Here is a 23533-nt window from a genome sequence, read left to right as displayed (position 1 = left end):
GTGTATTCCCAAGACCAAATTCCATAGTATTTGTTTGCTCAGTGACGTAGTATAAGCAGTGATGTGATTTCATTGGTAGAGATAATCTTTTGTTTAAAAAATTATTTATTTATTTATTTATTTAGGGCTGCATGAGTTCTTCGTTGCTGTGCGTGGGCTTTCTCTAGTTGTGGTGAGCAGGGGCTGCTCTTCGTTGCGGTGAGAGGGCTTCTCCTTGCGGTGGCTTCTCTTGTTGCAGAGCCCGGGCTCTAGGCACGCGGGCTTCAGTATTTGTGGCACATGGGCTCAGTAGCTGTGGCTCGCGGGGCTCAGTAGCTGTGGCTCGCGGGCTCTAGAGCTCAGGATCAGTAGTTGTGGCATACGGCCTTAGTTGCTCTGCAACATGTGGGATCTTCCCGGATCAGGGATTGAGCCTCTGTCCCCTGCATTAGCAGGGGGATTCTTAACCACTGCACCACCTGGGAAGTTCTGGTAGAGATAATCTTGATAAAAACAGCTCTAAAATGAATAAGGGACAGGTTCTGAAGTAAGGATAACAGATTAAATGTTACCTGCAGCACTGCTATTCTCTACTCTGTCTAGTGACCAACACTCATTGGTATCAGATTATCCCCTCTAGGAAGCCCTGGCACCATATTGGCAAATTCTTCCTCCTTGGATCTCACCTTTTTTGAAAATCTGTGTTGATCACTGCCTTCTGCAATAATCATTCCATCACTACTAATTATATCACATAGCCTTTTCTTTTTAAAAAAAAATTATTTATTTAATTTATTTATTTTTGGCTGCATTAGGTCTTAGTTGCGGCACGGGGGATCCTTCGTTGCGGTGTACAGTCTCCTCTCTAGTTGTGGTGGGTGAGCTCCAGAGCTTAGTAGCTGTGGTGCACAGGCTCTCTAGTTGTGGCGTGGGCTCCAGAGTGCGCGGGCTCTGTAGTGTGGCATGCGGGCTTAGTCGCCCCGTGGCATGTGGGATCTTAGTTCCCTGACCAGGGATCAAACCCGCATCCCCTGCATTGGAAGGTGGATTCTTTACCACTGGGCCACCAGGGAAGTTCCCACATCACCTGTTGATTTAACTAAATTCAGTATCTTTGAGATTTGAGAAACAGCTACTTGATATCAAATAGTCCCAAATTCCTTAGTGTGTGAACCTGGTTTCCTCCCTGCATTAAGACCCCCATGTTTTTCACCACCCCCAACCCATCCACACATTGGCTAAACGCACCACCAAGATCTCTTCAGTTTGTTACCAGAGGACAGGAAGAGTCAATTTCCTCAGCGCAATTAGAAACTCAGTACACTCAGCACCTTGGTTACTTTATTCAGCATGGCCCTGCCTCTCACATGTCCTGGTTACTTTAGACCTCCATCCACAGGTTCCTTAAAGGAGGTATGGCTACAACATAAAAAGTAAAGTAGAAGTTCTTCCTATTAGTAACTTATGTCCTGTACAGATAACCTTAAATCCTGATTATGGCAGACACAAAAGGCCACCCAGTGTATGATCCCACTTATATGAAATACCCAGAGTAGATAGATCCAGAGAGGCAGAAAGCAGACTGATGGTTATTCAGGCGCTTGAGGGAGCAGGGAATAGTTGTGACTGCTTAATGGATATGGGATTTTCTTTTCAGGGTGATGAAAAAGTTTTCAAAGTAGATAGAGGGGGTAGTTGTACAACAATGTATGCGTTAAATATCACTGAATTTTATACTTTAAATGGTTTTTTTCTTGTGGTACACGGGCCTCTCACTGCTGTGGCCTCTCCCGCCGCGGAGCACAGGCTCCGGACGCGCAGACTCAGTGGCCATGGCTCACGGGCCCAGCCGCTCCACGGCATGTGGGATCCTCCCAGACCGGGGCTCGAACCCGTGTCCCCTGCATCGGCAGGCGGACTCACAACCACTGCGCCACCAGGGGAGCCCTAAATGGTTATTTTTATGTCATGTGAATTTCACCTAAATAAAAAATTTTAAGAGTCCTGATTAATTCAGAGACTTCAAGGGGCTGAACACCCGGAGAAAGGGTGAGAGTGATGATGGGTATTCTCTCAGCTGTTAGTATGTGAAAGCAGAGGAGAAAGTCCGTAATAAGAGAGGCAAAGGTGATATATACCCTGGAACAGAGGAGAAGAAAGAATAGAAACGGGAATGGGAAGAAAGAACCCAGACAGAAATGGGAAATTCAGTTGCTTACATGGTGCTTACAGGGAACTGAAGGCTATGGGTGGGACTGTACAAACTTAAGCATCTCTCTGTCCCTGAACAAGAGGAAACACAGTATAAGTTAAAGCATTGCGTTATCTCTGATCAAAAATAAAAGCTGAAAAGAAAACATGTGCCATTGTAAGAGGTGAAAGTAGAAACAAGTTGAGTAATAAAGACGCTGCTCTAATCTCACTGATGGAAGAGACCATGTCTTACTCATCTTTGTATCCCCAGCGCTGTGCCAGGCTCAAAAGCTGTTGACCTAAAGATAATGACTCACACTGACATGGGGGCCTATGTGCCAAGTGCTGTTCTTTCTTTTCTTAAAAAAAAATTATTTATTTGGCTGCATCGGATCTTAGTTGTGGAACATGAGCTCTTCATTGCGGCATCTTTCATTGCAGTGGGCTCGGGCTCAGTAGTTACGTCTTGCGAGCTCTAGAGTGTGCGGGCTTAGTGGCCCCGCAGCATGTGGGATCTTAGTTCCCCGACCAGGGATCGAACCTGCGTCCCCTGCATTGGAAGGCGGATTCTTAACCACTGGACCAGCATGGAAGTCCCCCAAGTGCTATTCTAAACATCTAATTCATTTGATCTTAAAATAGGTTCAAAGACATTGTGCTTTCCTTTTACAGATGAGGAAACTGAGGCACAGAAGGGTTAAGCTCACAATGATGGAGTCAGGATTGGCACCCATGTGGCCTAGCACAGTGTTTGTGCTCTGAAACACTTTCTCAATTTCCTGAAGAAATCAAAGAAACCATGATGAAAAGGTTGACTAAACTAATTCTCCATCCTTCTGAGAAGAGGAAAAACATGACCATCTTTGGCATTTTGCACGTTCTCCCACGTTCTTCTAACCAGATCCATGGCTCACAACTAGTGGCTGTCTCCACAAAATTCCAGAGAAGCACAGTGGCTGGGTAGTGTGTGTGGTGTATGAAAGCAAAACGGTCGCCTGCAGTCTAGATTCCCTTACAAGCCTTTAGCAAGCTAGTAGACTACCTCTGATTTCTAAACAAGATGTTATTGAGTTTTCCTTTTGCAACTGAATGAGCATTAACCTAAGTTTTAGAACTTAGTTCAGGCATGGTTCTGCCACACTAAATTTTATCCAGTCAGTGGGGCTCTTCATTTCTCTAAACCTTGTTCCCTGTCTGAAAAATAGGAATAATGATCCCTCTGCTGCCCACCTCACAGGGTCACTCTCAAAATGAAATAGTGATGTTTGTTAAAATGAATGAACAGACAAAACAGCTGGCAGAGCAGTAGGCTCCAACATGCGAGGGAACTTTGGCCACAGCAAGGACCGAAGAGTTTAGGGCCGGGAGCTCGAGGCCAGGACATCTCCCGAAGGCTGTTTGTCAAGCTGTACAGGTTTCTGGCCAACCAACCCCACCTTCAGCCAAGTTGTGCTGAAGACGTTTTTTATGAGTTGCTCTAACCAGCTGCCCCTGTCCCTTTCCTGGATGGTCGGGAAGATGAAGTTTCCTGACTGGGAAGACAGAATGGCTGTGGTTATGGGAGTTATACCTGACGATGCGCGTGTCTCAGTATAACCCCCAAACTGATGATGCACACCTGCCCAAAGTTCAGGTGTGCGCTTCAGGGGAGCAGCCGCGCCCAGAGTTGCATCCCCAAGGCCAGAGGCGAGATCCTTACTTTCCATCACCCGGCCCTGGACTCCCCCAAGAGCTGCGGCACCGTCCTGCCCTCCAGTCCTCTCAAGGGTTGCAAAGTGTCCAGGTGTCTGGGCGAGGCCCAGGGAACACCGCACAGCTCCACCCATCCTGTCTGCTCTCCAAGCGCCAGAGGCCGACCCGCCAGCCGCTGCTACAAAAACGAACCTGCCCTGCTAAAAGATTTTTGGATACTTAAAAAATTAAATTTAAATGAGGAAGCTCAAACTGTTGAGAAACTAGCATCGGTGGCATTGTACACCCTTAGCAGGCTTCCATACCTCTCCACGCAAAAGCTAATCCGCAAGGGTGATCTCACTTTGTCACAAGAGAAAGAAAGGAGAGTCAAAGGACAGTTAGGGAGAAACCAATCGGCTTAACTAGGAAAAAAGTCCCATAGTTTTACTACATAATAGTCTTACAGGCGCCAAACCTTAGAATACATGGTCTTGTTAATCCCCAGAACCACTCATAAGGCAGATGTATCACCACCAATTTACAGTTACGACAGAGGTTATTACCTTAGGACCACACAACGTGGGTGCTACATCAGGACTGGCCCGGAAACCAATGTCAGTTCTTTTATATTACTTGAAACAAACAGGATGATACAAATAGCACCTGATTTAGGGTCTAGATACCCTGTGTTTAGATGATATAATTTTTAGTTTTTTGTTTTTAGATGGCAAGAGAAATTATTCTTGTCCTATGTCATTAGAACATACTGTGATTCTTCTGAATTGTAATCATTCATAATTAAATTTAATTATGAATTATTGTACTTATCAATTTATTACACATTGTCAGGTCTTTCGATGCTGGGTAGCTAATGGCAGAGAAAAGAGCATAGTTGTTTAACACAATTAGGTTATAGCTCACCTTCCAACAAACAAACTGGTTTCTCTTAAAGCCAATTAAGGAGCTGCCATGCATGATTTTATATGAACATTTTTTTATTTTTTATTTTTTTTTTTCGGTACACGGGCCTCTCACTGTTGTGGCCTCTCCCGTTGCGGAGCACAGGCTCCGGACGCGCAGGCTCAGTGGCCATGGCTCACGGGCCCAGCCGCTCCGTAGCATATGGGATCCTCCCGGACCGGGGCACGAACCCGTGTCCCCTGCATCGGCAGGCGGACTCTCAACCACTGCGCCACCAGGGAAACCCTATATGAACATCTTTGAAGTACTTGTTTGTTTTCACATTGATTTTGATGTTGATATTACACATTTTCATAGGCTGATTTGTATTTATATTACTTTATTTTCCTTTTCCCCCTAAATCTTACCCATTTTCAAGAATGAATGAATATATGAGTGTTTTTCTATGCAGTTCTCACTACCCTTCTTTGTAACTCCTTGTGTTTGACCATTTGGGACAGAACAACATATTAGGAAAACATATAATGACACAGTTGACACCTCAATGCCCATCAACCCCTTAAGTATAATTCGGGTTATTTTCCATTAAAATATTTCCTTATACTTGCTCAAAGTGCAGCTATTACTTTTTAAAAGAGTTGGGGGGAGGTGAGTCTCACAAATGTATGAGATCATTCCGAGTTCAACCCTTATTGATTGGTATGGAACTCCGATAATGTACTCCCCAAAACTACAGAGTACAGATTTATGGCTGGGTAAACACACAGAAAAAAGGAAAAGGGAATGAAAGAGGAAAACACCAGAGACAGAGAAAAGAATTTCAGGACCCCTGAGTTAAGAAAAAGCTAGAATCTTACTGAAAGTGATTGGACAAATTGAAAGAAAAAAAAAAAAAAACACGTTATCAGCTATTTTTTTTTATTTTAAAAATCCATAGCACGTATTTTATTAGTATTCCAGGAAATTCCATTATAATCAACAAATGGAAAGGATTTTATTGTCAATAAGCCCGTGAAACTTAGTTGTCTCATTTTTCCAGATTAGGTGGTATGTAGACAGCATGTAGTCTCTTTACCGATAGAAGGGATGGGATAAGACCAGCAGTGTCATATATGATTCCACGTGGAAGTCCAAGAATATCTTGGGATTTTCTAGATTTTACATATCAGAGAAAATGCTCTGTTTACGTTATGAGATATATTTATAATTTTAATACACAAATAAGTGAATGATCCAAATTGTTCAAGCTATAGTATTTGAGTACATTCTCATGGGGGGTATTATGCCTCAACCACTATGAAACTCAGACTGTTATTGAAAAGAACCTTTCCCTCTTTCTTTACACTGAATTCAGGGTCTTGAAGATCTTTCATAATTTCTGCTTTGAGATCAGGTGGTGCTGTTGTACTAAAGTTGCAGGTTTCTGTCAAAAAATCCCAAAGCAGGTCTTCATTTTCATTGCTGTCATTAAAACAGTCAGATATGTCCATGGTGGACAGAAGGTCATAACACTCATACTTAATCCCCAACTTGTCCAGCATCTGCACGAGGTCAGATGACGTGACATACTGGCAGAGGTCATCCCAGGGTAAGTGAGACCTGTACTTTTTCCATAGCTTGTCCCAGCCACTGGTTCCGGACACAAGAGTAATGAGAATCTTAGCACTGGTAGCTAAGAGACTATGGAAGAATTTCAGGGTGGCTGGGATGTCTTTTACATAATACAGCATCTGAATCATATGAATAAAGTCCCACTTCTGAGGTTCTTTTTTCTCCATCATTCTATTTTGATATTCAGGTGATGTCTCCTTATGCCAAGTAAATTTTATGTTCTCGAGGTTTGATGTCTTGGCTACAAGCTCTTTGTACTTGGTGATTTGTTCAGCACTTGGTTCAACAACTTCATTGTTTATACTAACTCCTGGGTATTGAGCCTGCACTTTGGAGAGGATATGAAGATCAATTTCACCTGCACCTCCACCAATGCTTAGAATCTTAATTTCAGATTTTGTGTCTCCAATCCTTGCTATTATGCCCGGCAGCTTCTCGTCCATGAATTGCTGCATGCAATAGCAGTATCAGCATTGCTGATGCCCCGTGGAATTGTCGAGAAACCTCCGGAAAGATTCAACATATCTGCTGTGGTCAGAAAACAAGCTCTTCATGGAAGATGCCATGTTTGGTTTTCCGAGAAAGACAAGGAGGGAAGGGAGGTCTAACTTCCCTCTTCCCTTCCTTCTCTTCCCAGTTCCTTCTTTCTCTCTTCACCCGCACCAGTTTCTATCCAAAAAAAAACAGAAAACAAAAAAAACCCACACACACACAAAAAAGCCCTGCTTTGAATTTAACGTGCTGGGGAGGCTGGGTTTGCAAAGCTCGTTACTAAGTGACTATCAGCTATTTTTAAAACCATTGAGGGTTTGAGGTGAAGTGAAGCTCATTTTGTCAACAGGAAGTTATGGGCTCTGCACCTCTATTTATATAAACAACATTTGCTTTTCCATCTTGGGTTCTGCCCAGAAGTTGTCGTCTGACACCACTTCTGGCTCTGGTTGACTGGTTTTTAGAAAAAAAAAAACAAAAAAAAACCTGGCCACCTGTTCCTCTCTCTACCACAGAGAAAGTCAAGTCACTTTCGCTGGTGTTTAGTTAGTGAAAAATGCTAAAACACACAAGGATTTCAATTTTTTAAAGTTTTTATTTATTTATTTATTTGGCTGCCTTGGGTCTTCGTTGCTACGCGTGGGCTTTCTCTAGTTGTGGCGAGCGGGGGCTACTCTCTGTCGTGGTGCGCGGGCTTCTCAATTGCGGTGGCTTCTCTCGTTGCAGAGCATGGGCTCTAGGCACGCGAGCTTCAGTAGCTGTGGCTCCCGAGCTCAGTAGTTGTGGCTCGTGGGCTCTAGAGCACAGGCTCAGTAGCTGTGGCGCACAGGCTTAGTTGCTCTGCGACACGTGGGATCTTCCCAGACCAGGGATAGAACCCATGTTCCCTGCATCGGCAGGCGGATTCTTAACCACTGCGCCACCAGGGAAGTCCCAAGGATTTCAATTTTTATTGGAGTGTTGTATTTTTAACCTAATCTTTGCCTCTCTGAATTTGACTAAACTCTAAGCACAGCCCTGCCCCACCTCCACTGTGCTTCTGATGTTCATTCTACCCTGTAAGGTTCCAGATGGATCGGTATGGAACTCGGGTCCTCTTCACCACACTTTGCAAATTCCCTTCTCCCAGACAGATTTGTGAATTCCCAGAGCCTCCGGGTTCCCCTGCTCTGATGTCAACCCATCATCCCTCTGCCATCTCCTTATCCCCCTTATCTGGTACTCCTCCAACTTCTGTTTCTTCTCAGATGTCTCTCTTAACTGTGTTACAGCTGCTTCAGTACGGAAGGAAGGTGAACCTTAAGAGACTGCCAGTTGCTTGCACCTCTGACCAGGTGTAAAGTATTTGGCTAAAATCAGCTTTCACCACGAGTGCCCGAGGCAGGGGAGGGACGAGCTTGTGGCTGGCAACACGCACTGCTTGAGGTCATCAAAAGTGGGGAGACAGCTTGGGGTTTGCACCATCTGAGTCAAATGAATACTTAGAGAGTGTGCAAGGAGCTCTTTTTAGAGAGTAGAGTGCACGCTTGAATTTCCAGAACTTCTTCATTCAAGGGGGAAAGAGAATTTTCTTTAATCAGAAGCATGAAATATGGGAAAAGGTTAGGCTCAGAGCAGGATCAACTCAATTTTGGAAGAGAAAATAAGAGTAAAACTTTTTTTTTTTTAGGTGAGGTGAGTAGGCAGGTGAGTCTCTTCAAGGTACCAGGAAGGCATTCAGTCACAAATTGTTTAACGATACTTTTACCCGATCTGTTAATTCCAACATTAAAGATCCATCTTTTAGTTCAAATAACATTTTCGTCAAGTTCCTTGTTTAAGAAGGTTGTCACTTGTGTTCACCAGGAAAAAAATAATGTTAATACCATAAAGAGTGAAATGTTTTCACATCCTTTTATGGGGAGGATCGAGGAAAGAAAACTAGAACATCGGGAACTGAAACGGGTCGAGAGTAAAATGCAGCAAGAAGGAGGTGAATGGAATTCTGCAAACGGGGAAGAAAGGACAGAGGGAAAGAACTAGGACCGAAAGCAACCCCCTCAAAACTGCCCTGGGACTGTTCTTAGAGGAAAGTTATGAGGGAAAATAAGCCTTTGTAAGGGTAAGGAAAGAAAGGACGGAAAGTGAGTTAGAAGTGTTGGTTTACGTATAGAGATGAGTACAAAAGGCAGAGGATATCAGAGAAACGGCAAAGCACAGGAATTTGATGACGCAAAAGAAAAGCGAGGGTGAAACACAAAACTTCACCCAGTAAGACTAAAGGAGGCAGAAAAGAAATAGAATTTTCTGGAGGACCCAGGAGGGGACCACGTCTGGGGGAGAGTAAACAAATTTGTAATGTTGGAGAATCAGTGGTCAAGTTGTGGAGGGAAGGAGGAAACAATGGAGAAGAGCAGAACAGAGAAATGTGAGCGATGCTGCTACTCAGCTTTCAAAATGGGATCAAAGCCTAAGTTCAGGCCTTCTTTCTAAACACAGAAAAAGAAATAACCAGACCAAAGACCACTGTCTTCTGAGAAGGAAATTGGGAACATTTATTTTAAATGTTTAATTTGCAATATACCCGATACTGGGATTGGGGTGCTTTCTGGTGGGAATGCCACCTCTCGTTCAGTAGGCAATTGGAGGGTCAAGTTCATGAAGAGACTCACATGATTCTTGGAAACTCTGTGCCTATGAGATGCCTCTACAGTGGCTACAATGTCCCTTGACTATGTCTGTCTATGTACGAGTACATTTGCTTTGAGAGACTGGGGTAGGGCTTACATGCTGTGGGGCTTTTCTAGCGTTTCTCTTTAATCCGTTGTGCAAATCCTATTAAACTGAAGTGCTTCTTAACAGCAAGAATCTTGTCCTCTTTTAGGTAGTATTTCCGCAATGTGAAAGGAATCCAACCCTTACCAAATTGAATTCTGAAACATATAACATCTAGGCTTTGAAAAAAACAAAAAATGCATTTAAATCTCAAACCATCGAGTTAAAAGAAACCTTAGAACTAACATAAATTTAACTTTGTCATGTTAAAGATGGGGAAATTAGACCAGGGCCTAATGAGAGAACATGACTTAACTGAGGCTACCTGGTTACTGCTAGAGCCAGGATTAGAATGCAGGTTGTCTGAATATTGTGTTTCTTTTACTCTTTCCTGTAAACCATCAGGTAAACTTTATACTTGTGTGTTAAAGTTCAGGTCTGAATTCCCTTCTTATGCCCCAAATCAGGCTACTCTAGAATCTATTTGCACAATATAATCTCTACAGATTTTGGTAAGTGGTGAGGACGAAAGAAGTACCAACCACTCAAGGAAATTAGGAGCAAGGATATGGTTTCACATTAAGTTGTCTAATTAACTTGTGGAGGTGGGCTGACCCCCATACTACCATAAATGAGTGGGTAAATGAGACTTGCTAGCCCTACTTGCCGACTGAACTGCATGAAAAATTGAATAGTTTTATACCTGGTGTACTCCTCTCTCTTTAGCCTCGGTCTTGTATAACTCGGCTCTGGAGAATTTTCTACGACTACAAAAATTACCATAATTCTTCTCCTAAAAAGGACCTACCAGGCAAATGTTAGGACAATCCAGCAAAATAATTAATAAAAGTAAAGGGGACTATGTAGATGAATGGGGGTTAATCTAGGAAACTCTTGAATGAAAAATAAAGTTCCCTGGTTAGTTAAGGTAGACAGTGATAACGTCTTCCACCCTAAGATCTATCTCAAACAGATTCAGTAGTTAATTATTATTTTTAATAATTTTATTGAAGTTTATTTTCCCTTGAAATTGTAGGTAGAATGTTTGTATCTAAGCCACATGGTATATCTACTAGGTCTATGATATGGGGAAGCAGGAAAACCATGCAATACTATAGACTATTTTAAGTACTGGAAAATGAGATAAATGGGTGAAAAATCAAGAAGTAGGGGCAAAAGCTAGACATTGCGATGGGATTGGTTTAAGAAATACTCATGTCTGTGGGTTGGCTGACAATGGTTGGACAAGAAGTTCCCTCTTAGAGCAGTTCCCTCTCCCTCCCACCCACACATTCTTTCTTTCCTCTTCCTTGACATCACAGACCACTGGGTCTCTGCAAGCTCACATCATCACAGGGGGGAAGGCGGAAATAGCTGGAGCGACGGAGTCGCCTTGGGGGTAGACCAGCCATCTGACGGCAGAGTTCATCTAGAAGAGAAGCAGAGCATAATGGGATGAGGATGCGGGAAGATGGCAAGGGCTCGTGTCTTAAGGAAAGGGAAGACTGCAGGGTGGTGTAGCGAAAAGGTTGAAGAGAAATAGATCAGGGTTAGAACCCCAGCCCCGCCACTTACTGGTTATTTACTTCCTACCAGAAAGTTGAACTTTTCTGAACCTCACTATCCCTTTCTGTAAAACAAGCATTAAAATACCCACCTCAACAAGGTAGTTGTCAGTATGAAAATGCAAAAATGGATACAAAGGTACCTAGCACACTGGTGGTCGGTAAATTTTAGTTTCCTTTATACACCTTGCTCCCAATTCTTCTAATCGTGGACTTATTAAACAGCAAAAATATGAGGTCCAGTCATTCAATATACATTTAAATGTTTACTATGTGAAAATGGCTAACTTTAGCAAGTCCCCTGAGACACTTGAAAGTGCCTAGAGTCCCAAATACTCATCCTCAATGTCAAGGTGCTTCCCTTGCAGGTGGCTTGCATAGAGCCAATGGGGGGCAAGCAGCAAGTTTCCTTCTGCGAAGTTAAGTACAGCTCTTACTCAGGGGCTTGGTGTAAGGCGGGTTGCTGAGTCAGAGTGGCTTTCGTGTGTGGTGCCTTTGCCGACCACAGCCATCGTTTGGGGCTGGCCAGGGGCAAGGTGACAAATATCTTTTTTCCCACCATGCACAGTCTATAACCACACACTCTGGACCCTTGTAAAATCTTTCTACCTTCCTCTACCTCTGACATTTCACAATAAGCAAGGTAAATGGTTCTTGGAATTGGTGGAATGTTTAAAAGGTAGCTGGTGTCTAGGAGTCCAGTTGATTTTTCACATATCCAAATGCTACTGCCTCCAAATCAGTGGCTTACCCCGCACCCCCCCCCCAGAGTTATGAACATGGCTGCAGACGAGTAGAGACTGTTATTTTTAATGGCTGACTTGGCCTTCCATCTAGAAGTCTGGTGAATGATCTTCAAAGCAACCAGAGCATCTGAAATTTCTATCTCTATGTAAGAGAAGTTAGGGGTTACTGTCTACTTGGACAGAGATCTGGGGAGGGGTGCTTTTCTTAGGGCTATGTATATAGTAAGCGTACTGCTTTCCTTAGATTGTTTATTTGGGGTAACGTGTTGGAACGGGAGCTATTGTACGTCAGGGAATAGCCTAAAGCCCTCCTGCAAAGCCAGACCTTGGATCTGTTAGCGTCTTGTGCCTAGTTATCACTCTCATTACCGTCCCTCCCCACGAAAAAGCCAGTCTTACCTTTCATAACTTCATGCTCTTTACAGACAAGACGGGAGCAGACCTCATTGTTGATGATGTACATACGCCGTAGACTACCACCAGTGCAAATGTCACGGTGCAGGAAGGAGATAGAAAAAGCATTGAGAGGGAGAACTAGCCTCGGCCTGCGATGCCTCTTCAACTCCTGTATGTCCCACTCTTCCCTATCTGTTCTCCCCTTATCTGGATTTCCTTAAGTGTTTCAGACTTCTTTCTCACACTCCCCGCCCCACCCCACCTCCCCAAGTAGTGTAGAAGACGGGAATGGGATCAATCACTCTTCTTGGTGACACTTTGCACACTCCACCTAGACTCAAGCTTCATACTCCTCCCCACCATTCCCTACTATTTTCTACCTTCACACTTGGATGTTTAGCTCCAGCCTTTTTCAGTGAGGTGGTAAATTTGATAGACTGGAGTTTCCCTCATGACGATCCTACCTCCAGCCCCCACCTTCCTTTGCCTTCTAGCGTCTACACTTATTAGTCAAACTGTTCTCTGTGTGCCTCAGTCCATACTCCACGTGCTCATTGGCACCTTCAGGAGTAGCTAAGAGGGTTATGCTAAGAAACGTCTGCCCCTCCAAAGACTGAAATTCCACAGTAGATGCTCATTAAATAGTTACTGACATGAAAGCACTACCACGGACGATGCTCTCTAGGTGTTCTGGGACCTTTACCTGGTAAAGCATAATTGATGGATGCATTGCTTCACTGGCCGATGCACGGAGTAGAGTCTTGTGCAGGCAAATTTCTCATCCCGGCACTCTGAAGAGGCCCAACATAAAAAACACAGGGAGGCATAACAAACAGGCATGAACAAAGGGTTAAGGGGATGGAGGAGGGGAGAGAGGGCCGGGGAAAACCTACAAAGTAATCTCTACAGGGGATCACTGTAAGTTGGGGCCTGTTCTTCCTGTCACCAAAACAAAACAATAATAGAAGTTGGCTAAAACATAAAATTTAGGTGCTTCCTTACCTGGAAGGAAAGTGGGTTAAAATAGTCCCTGAGGTCTCTTCTAGGAAAAAAATCCTTCTAGGGTTATACAGGTGGCAACATGAAATATCAAATGCTAGCAGTCCCATTCTGAAGAATTTGAATGCTAAGGTGGGTCACTATTTCCCTGTTCTGGTGGGTTTTCAACCCTATCTGCACATCAGAATTATCAGTACGTTAGAGAAAGCATGACATCTACAGCCATATGGAGTCCTTGCAGTCACTTCCCAACCCACTAACCAACAGATAGTGTCCAAAGGTAGTTTAGGGAGAGGACTGGTCTGGGACCATGCAACAGTGGTCCCATCTTTTTCCCATGACTTTTAGAACAGGAGCTCGTAAAACAGTGGGGTGGGGTGGGAGGATAATGAAGAGTATTACAAATACACTTTGAGAAAGAATTGGAAATAAACTAGAAGATGTACCAAGTATCCTCCCAAGAGCAAGGACAAGGAGTTCTCAGGAAGGAAAAAAAAAGCTTAAAAAAAGACATGCAAAAGACATTCATACCTGTGGTGGTATTTTTATCGGGCGAGGCTAGAAGGCAAAAATTTTATTCAGTTATTACTGCTTCTAGAAGTCACTGCCCTGTAACTGTCATGTTGCCTTACTTGAGACCCACGTGGGGCACCCATAAATAGATGAATTAATAACTCTTTTTTAGCCACTTCTAAAAGAAAACCCATAATGGGGTGTTTTGATCCACAAAATTGAAGAGATTTAACATGATTTTAAATGATTTTTGTCTTTCTCCTTTCTCTCCTAGAGAGCTGAGAAACTCATTGTATTGAGAATATCTTTGTGTTTCTATCAAGAGGCAAATTTAGTAGAAACACAAGGCAACGAGCCATGCTCAGAAGAGCATCATCCTAGAGCTAAGGGGAGAAAAGATTATTATTCTGCTGTGGAAGCTCTAGATACATCATCATGGGTTCTTGGATAAAAGTTATTTGGTAAAGAATAGCAAGGGTCATAGTCACATCCAGCCCTAACCTAGGGGCAAGTTAAATACCAGCGAAGTTTGTAAAATGGAGAATAAGTCAAGGAGTAAGATGAGTCTTGAGGAAATAGACTAACCACGGGAGTTATCTGTAAAAATGTCTTTGGAAGGGTTGCTTATAGGATACCATAGGAAGAATGCTATATCTATCACATGGCTTCAATTACAGGTTTATATGTTGAGAATTCTCAAACTTATATGTCTAGCCCAGATCTTTCTCCTAATAAACTCAAGACCTACAAATCCAACTGCCATTTTGTGGAAGGGTTCATGGATTTTTTTTTTTAAAAAAGATCCTTCCATATCTCAAACTGCCTTATCTTTCCCCTTCACCAGTATTCACATTGGTGCCACCATCCACCCAATAGCTACCATCTACCTAATAGAAAACTGGACATCATCTCAACAGTCCCTGCTCGCTGACAGCTCATTTCTCTCCCTTACCTCTAACGTAGTTCAGGCCATCATATTTTATTGGGACTAGGCAAAAGCATTCTCGCCGGCTTTCCAGTTCATGAATCTGCTTAGGACCTTCCTTTGCATGCACTATTTTCTGATTGGTTTTCATTCCCATTCTAAGCCTTTGCCCATATCGTTTTCTTTACCTAAAATCTCTTCCCCTTTCTATTCACTTGTCTTTCAAGAATCAACCTAGTCAATATGCCTTCCATAAAAGCCTTTCCTAACTCCCAACACAAAGTATAGTCAAGGACTCTTTGAGTCTTCCACAGCTTCTTTTGCTTATCCTGATTATAGCATTTGTAAAACTGAATAAGGTTATCCATTCCTTTGTCTATCTTGTCTACTAGACAAAAGATATCTAGAAGAAGATCAGTTTTGTTCACCCTTGTCTTACCTTTACCCATCCAGTCTCAGAAACTTGGAGAGAAAAATCAAGTCTCGGTATTTCGTGTATCAAACCCCTCGCGCAGTTCTTGCTTGTTAGGGGATCAAAAATGTCTTTAATTTAACTTATACTGTTGGACAATTGTGCTACATAAAATGGTAGCCCTAATTAGGATCCTTCACCAGCCATACTACCTTCTGTAATGGGGGATAGGGAAAGACCAGAACGGGCCCGGTGGCCCTGGGATCCCAGATCTGAACTTACCCAGGTCATCTGTGGGAGGCTTGATATCGGCCAGAACTGAAAAGGCACAAAACAGTGGTGTGAGGAGGGTTTCGAATTGGCAAAGGGGAAGGCAGAAGGCAGGAGGGAAGAATATAGATAACAGGACAAAGTCAAGACTGTGGCTGGATTTGTGTATTATGTCCGAGGGAATAAAGTTAATTGAAAATAATTAAATATTTCTTGAATATTATTTGGCCTGTTGACATGATGCTAATTTTTGGAAGACTTTAATTCATGCTTTTTTAAGCTATTAATCCACTTTGCTTCCTGTTTTTAGAGGACCTAGCAGGATTCTTTCCTTTTATCCCACCGTCACTGAACAGCATCCCTTTCCCTGTGATAAAAATACATGATTAATTCAAGAGCTGGAATAAATAATTGTGAATATTAACAAGAATCACGCCATCTTTAAGGAGATGAAACATACCTGTAGGAGTGAAACCTACCTGTTTCATCTGTAGCAGGATCATTCACCAGATCTGCAAAGATACAACATAGGGAATGAAAAATGCAAGTCGGAAAAGTAGCAAAGAGGAGCCGGATGAAGGGATGATGATCTAAAAGGAGGCAAGATTGAAGTGAAAGAATGTGGACTCTTGGGGAAAATATAAGGGAGCGATAAAAAGACTGGGCATGTTTAGAGCCCTCGGTGGCATCTAAGATAGACAACAGAGCTCTGAACCTCAGCAAGTCCCCTACATACAAATGAGTTCTGTTCCGAGAGCACGTTTGTAAGTCCAGTTTGTTCGTAAGTCCAACAAAGTTAGCTTAGGTACCCAACTAACACAATCGGCTGTGTGGTGCTGTACTGTAACAGGTTTGTAATACTTTTCACACGAATAATACATAAAAAACAAACACAAAAAATAAACATTTTTAATCTTACAGTACCTTGTACAGTAGTACCAGCGACGTCATCGCTGCTTTTACACTTGCTTCTGGACATCCTGGGCTTGAAATAAAGACACTGTACTACTGTACTCTCTACAGTACCGCACAGTAAAGTACACAAAGGCACAGCCACTTGTAGGGGATGCACACACGTGACAGTGTACGCCAGACACAAGAACTAACTTAGGTAATTGGACATGAGAATGTTCAAATCTTTGAAAGTTCGCACCTTGAAGGTTTGTATGCAGGGGACTTACTGTTCTAGTCTTCCTTTAAGGAAGGATGTACAGACATCAACCCTTCTATCCCTAGTTTGAAAGCAAAGAAATAAACAAAAGAGTATCCTACTAGGATCTTCTGTGAATGTCTCTGGAGTCACTGGAGTCACATCATCTGCATAAAAACAATCGGGAAACGTTTTCTGAGCATTCTCTGTGCCCCATCCCTACACTTGCACGCCCAGCAAGTGAAATTGACAAGCACAGTAGACTCATAGTGAGATCCCAAAGTGTTTTTCTTTCTTTGCTTCCCAGCCTAAGTCCTTTCCCCTGTAGCCCAAACAAATGTCACACTTTCCTACTTCCATAAATATACCTGTACAGTCCTAACACTAGAGAGTCCTTCTCCCGGTGTGCTCCTTATTTAGAGGAATGAATGAACTACATGGCCATTAGACAGACTTCGGTTTAGTGTTGGACTGCAAGAATGACTTCTTCATCCTAGCATATAATAACAGATACAGCTAATTTGGGATTACTATGTACTGGTTTTTACAGATGGTAAAACTCAGGACCAGGAGAATAAATAACTCACACAAGGTCATAGAGCTTGTTAATAATTATAATGGATTGATGACCTCTTTGTGATACTTATTTAAAATGAAAATTGTTTTTCTCAAACAGACTGTGATTTTTAAAAACTTTTTGTTTTATATTGGAGTATAGTTGATTAACAATGTTGTGATAGTTTCAGGTGTACAGTAAAGTTATTCGCTTATACATATACATGTATCTATTCTTTTTCAAACTCTTTTCCCATTTAGGTTATTTAATATTGAGCAGAGTTCCCTGTATACAGTATACAGTCCCTGTTGATTATCCATTTTAAATGTAGCAGTGTGTACATGTCAATCCCAAACCCTCTAGCTGTCCCTTCCCCCCTGGTAATCATAAGTTCGCTCTGTCTGAATCTGTTTCAAGCAGACTGTGATTTTGATATTCATAATTTGGATGTAATTGGATATCAGCCTGATGATAGACTTTGCACAAAAGAGTGTTCACAAAAGGTAACATTGGTAGTTTTCTGATGCTCAGTGATAAGTGAGGTAAAGAGAGGGGAGAGGAAATGCCTTGTTGTTGATCCTTGGAAAGTAAATGCCGGAGGGGAAGAAATAAAAATGGTCCAGGTCTTAAGGTGGAAGCTGTTTGGATAAACTAAGAAAACTGTATCTGAAACTGTAAATAACAGCAACTCCTGAAACAAATAGTCTCTGCTTTAAAAAGCAACATAACAAAGCGCTGTGAAGAGCTAAATGTTTGTTAACCATCCCACCGGTAATTAACCTTCATTCTAAATGGCTTAGAGTCATAATCTGTTTTACCCACTAGAGGTCAGCAAAATCACAGTTTGCCTTGACGTCAGCTTACAAATGTCAGATTTAAAATCTGGTGAGAATAGCATTTTTATAAAGCATGTCAGAGTTACTGATCCTTGCACTAGAAGCAATACACAAAACGTTTTTTATTTGTTTGTTTTTTTTTGTTTTTTTGCGGTACGTGGGCCTGTCACTGTTGTGGCCTCTCCCGTTGCGGAGCACAGGCTCCGGACGCGCAGGCTCAGCGGCCATGGCTCACGGGCCCAGCCGCTCCGCGGCACGTGGGATCTTCCCGGACCAGGACGCGAACCCGTGTCCCTTGCATCGGCAGGCAGACTCTCAACCACTGCGCCACCAGGGAAGCCCCACAAAACATTTTGAAGGAATTTCCCCTGCTTATTCCTTAACTCATACTTTTTAAAAAAAATTCCGGATAGAAGGTCATCAGATTGACAACAGCCTCATCTTTAACACTCAGTATAAGCTTTTGTCTTCCGGAACAAATTTTGATAAAAGGAATTCAAGTCTGCTCCAGTCCCACAGGATATTTGAAAAGCCACTGACCTGAACCATTCCAGAAGCTGTAAGAAGGGAGTGGATTCTCGCCGGGGTGCAGCCCTATCCTGCCCTGTTTCCCATTCTCTCCAGCTACATTCCAGTTCAACCACGCACAGAAACAGAGAGAGCAGTGGGCGAACAAAGGGTTTGAGAGTATCCTGGCTGTCTCCTCAGAATTCCAGGCAGAGTACTAGTTTTCTGTATATTCCTCAGTTTACCCACCTTTTCCATGAGCTACCACCATCTGAATGCTTTATTAAGGATTCGTGAGTGTTCCCTGAAGGAACGTTTTCATCATTTCTTGTACTATTTCTGCATCACAAATCATCAAATAGGACTGGACCTTAACCAGCCCAAAGAAAGCAATTTGGATTTTTAGTTTTGCTACTGCTGACTATGACCTAGCTTCAAAAATGTAGGGATTCAGACCTCCGTACCCACAACAGAGAGAGAGAAAAAAAAAACAACTTTTCTATATTTTAGCTTCTCTACCAGGATGCACAGTAAGAAATGCTATTGTACCTCAGTATACACAAAGAAAACTGAAACAAGTTTAATAAGATAGTACTTAACTCTGGTAATGTACTTGTAGTGTACTCTATTTTTATTTTAGTCTGTCCTAACTCATTAAAAGCCCCACTTGTGACCCACTCATTTGGTTTCTGACCCATTAACCGGTTGCATACTGCAGTGCTCTCAGGGGTTGGGAAAAACAAGAGAACTTATGTTAGATACCTGGAGGCAACCTGGGAATGTTGATTAGAGTATCCTTCATCAAGCTGCAGGAAGTGGCCCTTTGGAAGCCAGAACTTTTGGGTTCTGTCTGATTGTGCCACAGTTGCTCTGGTGCTGGGAAGACTTCTTAGGTCTGCATTTTAGTTTCTCCACTATTACATGGTTAGGAAAATGTTTTCTGTTAGGATCTGTGGGCATTTTCCAAGGGAGTGGAAATGAGACGGACATAGAGAAGGTCTGGGGAAAGTTATTTCAGTAGTTCAAAAGAGAACAAGAATGTTTTTTCAGGCTCCGGACGCGCAGGCCCAGCGGCCATGGCTCACGGGCCCAGCCGCTCCGCGGCATGTGGGATCCTCCCGGACCGGGGCACGAACCCGCATCCCCTGCATCCGCAGGCGGACTCTCAACCACTGTGCCACCAGGGAAGCCCAACAAGAATGTTTTATGAATGGGCTCTTAGTTCCCCGACCAGGGATCGAACCCGTGCCTCCTGAAGTGGAAGCTTATAGTCCTAACCACTGGACCACCAGGCAATTACCAGGATAATAGGATTGTTGAACTAGTGAATTAGATCCTATTATTTCCCACACCTTGGCAATGCATCTCTGTGTTGTATTACAAATTCTTGAACTCTAACCGTTCGGCTACATTGTCCTAATGAGAACCTCATCAGAGCTCAGTTCCAAGGGTCCACCTACCTCCTCTTTGGCTGTTGACCCCTCGGGGTGTCCAGTCTGTATCAAAGGAAGGAGAAAATATATGTGAATGAGTCCAGCTCTATACCCCGTAAAGCTTGTATAAGATGAACCAGAAAATGATGGGAAAATTGTACTTTATCTTTCAGTGTTTTATTTCTGTTATAGCTCAATATAAAAGTACTCAAGAGCGTTAGTGCTACACACAGACATGGGAACACTCAAAGAGAGCAGATTCCTGAGAACAAAGGCGAGCTCTGCTATGCCCTGACTCAAGAGGCCCTCTTGCCCTCAGTCCAGCCAGAAGGGGTAGGGTCCTGATCCACACAGAAGGCCGGCAGACTCTCTGATGTCCCATTCTTCTGTCCCCACAGCCAACCCCTCTTAACTGCACTACTGAACAAGGCCAAAAATTATCATCTCACAGTCTGCGTTTGGCCGAATTAAAAGAAAAAAAGAGTAGGATTTTTTGAAAGCCAAGGTTCACTTTCTGAGGTCAATCTTCTAGTTCGATTCTTTGAAATCTGTGAAGATCATTTTTCATTTGTGTATAGATGTGGCAACATATTTTCTGTGTGCGTGTGAATCTGCTTGTGTGTAGGCTGGTACTAGTGTTTCTTAGGTGTATATATTCACTGTTTTCCTTCACGGTTTAAACTTGACTTTCTTGTGAGGTGATCCTTATATGTTTGTGTATGAATTTGTATATATCAGCTTCTTTATCCTTTGGGTTTTTTTTTCTTCACTGCCCGGCTTGCGGGATATTAGTTCCCCCGACCAGGGATTGAACCCAGGGCAGTGAAAAGTGATGAGTCCTAACCACTGGATCACCAGGGAACTCGCCGTGTTCTTCTCTTTAATGGCAATTCTAGAGCTCAATAGCAAGCATCTCTTCTCCTATTCCCCTTCAGCCTCATTCCATCCAACCTCTAACATACACCTCCACCCACATCTGAGGAAATGACATTTTAGGGAGAAAAAAAAGGTAGGGACTCACCGGAGGGAATGATGACTACAGTGAGAAACAGCAGCACTTTGGGTCCCAAAAGCAGCATATCTGACAGGTGGGCGGGGAGAGTAGAGATTTCAATTGCAGGCAAGGATATCTGTAGGATCTCTGTCTCTGCATCTTCCCAGGATCTTTCCTAGTGCCCCATAAGTCTCAGACCCTTCCTCTCTTTCACTCAACATTTCTCCTTCAAATTCTATTCTTAGATCATTTGCCATTATTCTCTCTCCTTTTTTTCTACCAAGTCAGAGGAAATTTTATACTGTAAATGGTTTATGATGACCCTCGCCCTGTGGCATCTTTCAACCCTAGTGTCTAATCTTCTGTTTTGAAATCTGTGGCTTTTTAATATCATCTGCTCATCTTGGTGTCTCCTCATTGGGATTCCATGGATAATTGGGATGTCTGTTCAGTTGTAAGTCAGTGACATTCCCCATTGCCCTCTTCCAGCCCTTCAAAACACACACTCACACACACACGCACACGCACGCACACACACACACACACACACACACACACACACACACACTCCCTACCCCTGTCTATTTAGGGTTTTAGACAATCAAAACAACTCACTGTTTATGGTTCTCTGCTCTTTCCACCGAGTCCTTTGGTTGTTGAATGTGTCTCTCTCCTTCTCACTCTGTTCCACTTTGGCTGGAGAGTAAGATGAACAGGGCCACTCCCTGGAAAGGACTTCAAATTTGGCCTACTCTGAAACAATGAGATGAGGGAGAGCGAGGAAGAGAGAGAGAGAGGGAGGGAGGGAGAAAGCCGGGCTAGAGGAGTCTGAAGCTGTGCTACAGTATGAGGCTGGGAGGAGAAGGGGGATGGGGCTTTGCAGTCACTCACACCCTCATTCCGAAGGTTCTGACCACGTTGATGCTGCTCCTCCCTTGAAGGGCTGGCTGGCGCTCATATATGCCTTCCTTCCGTGAGCCCCGTTCTGGCTCCAGCCTCCCTTTCTCCTTGGGTTCCTTCTTACCTAAAGAGCAGCTCCTCAGCCCCCTCCCCGGTCACGCGCCCAGAATCTGTTTCTATTTTTCTGGCCATCTTCCATATTGGAATCATTCCTCTAGCCCCCTTTCTCACTTTTGTCCTTTTAGAATTCCACAACAAAAATTTCTTTGTATCCTTTTATTATTTTTTTAATTTATTTTTTAATTTTTTGGCTGCATTGGGTCTTAACTGTTGTGCACGGGCTTTCTCTAGTTGCGGCAAGCGGGAGCTACTCGTTGTTGCGGTGCGCGGGCTTCTCACTGTGGTGGCTTCTCTTGTTGCAGAGCACAGGCTCTAGGTGCGCGGGCTCAGTAGTTGTGGCTCACGGGCTCAGTAGTTGTGGCTCGCGGGCTTAGCTGCTCTGCGGCATGTGGGATCTTCCTGGACCAGGGCTTGAACCCATGTCTCCTGCATTGGCAGGCGGATTTTTTTTTTTTTTTTTTTTTTTTTGCGGTACACGGGCCTCTCACTGTTGTGGCCTCTCCCGTTGCCGAGCACAGTCTCCGGACGCGCAGGCTCAGCGGCCATGGCTCACGGGCCCAGCAGCTCCGCGGCATGTGGGATCCTTCCGGACCGGGGGGCGAACCCGTGTCCCCTGCATCAGCAGGCGGACTCTCAACCACTGTGCCACCAGGGAAGCCCCTCTTTGTATCCTTATGTTTCTCTTTTTTCTTTGCCTCTTTCTTGACCTACACGTTTGACTCTCTCACCACCCCCCGCCCCCCTCACACGCCTTTGAGAATCTCATATATTGCTACATCCAAGCAAACAGACAGTACATGAGTTTTGTCCAAGAGGAGGGCTGCTGTCTTAGGAAAAGTTAAGGAACACAGAACCCTCATCTTTTTCAAATGTGGAGGAGCTCCGTGAGAGGAGATTCCAGCCTTATGTTGTCTTTTGTCTTTGTTGAAGCTTATATTAAGAATCTTGGTTTCTGGAATCTTAAGGACAAAAATGTTATCAGAAGCCCAAAGAAAATTGGGGCCAAGTTCATTCTGCTTGCTTTATTTTCCATCAGTACTTTCTTTCATGTCACGTAATATGTACATAATGTTTTCTCTGATCCAGGAGCTATAAAAACTTTGTCTTCACTCTTATTCCTAGAAACTCTAGTGCTTAGACCATTACAACATCTCCACTTCGGAGGAATAAACTTGAATTACAGAAACTTCAAATCTGAAGAATGGTTGCCCTTATGTGCCCTCGCAGTGTGTAAATTTCAAGTTATCTGTTAGCTTCTTTAGTCTATATTTTGTACTTCCCTGATGAGCTAAATTAGAGAAGTGTACAGGTAGACAGAGCAGATAGTATTAATGGATTACAGACTAAAAGAAAGAAGAGAGTAAATGATGGAAGGGAAGAAGGAAGGAAGAGAGGGAGGGAGGGAAGGAAGGAAGCTGTCACGAGCGAGGAAGAGCTATGGACATAGTCAGAAATAAGCAAATAGCACCTCTGGTTTCTCTTAGGAAGCTATATGTGCTCCATCTCTGAGATACATGGGTTCTGGTCAGTCCCCAGAACAAATCTGTGTACAAAACCCAGCTCTTCCTGGTCGGACCTGTCCAGAAC

The 23533-nt window shown here is 43.4% G+C and overlaps 3 protein-coding genes across 5 annotated transcripts in view; 1 reads left to right on the top strand and 2 right to left on the bottom strand.

The window, feature by feature from the left end:
- Positions 1 to 23533, top strand: part of RIMKLB (ribosomal modification protein rimK like family member B) — a 130498-nt gene that overhangs the window by 42948 nt on the left and 64017 nt on the right. The window lies entirely within an intron of this gene.
- LOC116760948 (histamine N-methyltransferase-like) lies at positions 6009 to 7007 on the bottom strand. The gene is given in 1 exon segment (XM_032646538.1): positions 6009 to 7007. A coding segment is annotated over 1 exon segment (897 nt). The 5' UTR covers positions 6945 to 7007; the 3' UTR covers positions 6009 to 6047.
- Positions 9694 to 21789, bottom strand: MFAP5 (microfibril associated protein 5). Of its 2 annotated transcripts, XM_032646544.1 has the most exons (10): positions 21542 to 21789; positions 20954 to 21013; positions 19960 to 19995; positions 16723 to 16767; positions 15930 to 15962; positions 15463 to 15498; positions 13862 to 13888; positions 13035 to 13122; positions 12335 to 12408; positions 9694 to 11053 (listed from the first exon to the last, which is right to left on the bottom strand). In XM_032646544.1, exons 2-10 carry the CDS (start codon positions 21009 to 21011, stop codon positions 10941 to 10943), a joined length of 510 nt encoding a protein of 169 aa, XP_032502435.1. In that variant the 5' UTR covers positions 21012 to 21013; positions 21542 to 21789; the 3' UTR covers positions 9694 to 10940. The 2 variants fall into 2 exon arrangements, with proteins under 2 accessions (XP_032502435.1, XP_032502437.1); XM_032646546.1 differs by lacking the exon at positions 21542 to 21789 and having other exon boundaries at positions 20954 to 21192.

The sequence above is a fragment of the Phocoena sinus genome, chromosome 10 (assembly GCF_008692025.1).
Source record: "Phocoena sinus isolate mPhoSin1 chromosome 10, mPhoSin1.pri, whole genome shotgun sequence".
NCBI lineage: Eukaryota > Metazoa > Chordata > Mammalia > Artiodactyla > Phocoenidae > Phocoena > Phocoena sinus.
Note: the sequence above shows the minus strand (reverse complement) of the source record. Positions and strands in the feature narration are given on the sequence as shown.

Coding starts and splice junctions, on each gene's coding strand:
- MFAP5 (XM_032646544.1), bottom strand. CDS start 21,011: ATGCTGCTTTTGGGACCCAAAGTGCTGCTGTTTCTCACTGTAGTCATC. Junction 13,889..15,462: donor GCCTCCCACAGATGACCTGG/GTAAGTTCAGAT, acceptor TTTGCCTTCTAG/CCTCGCCCGATAAAAATACC. Junction 11,054..12,334: donor AGAGCATGAAGTTATGAAAG/GTAAGACTGGCT, acceptor CTTCTCTTCTAG/ATGAACTCTGCCGTCAGATG.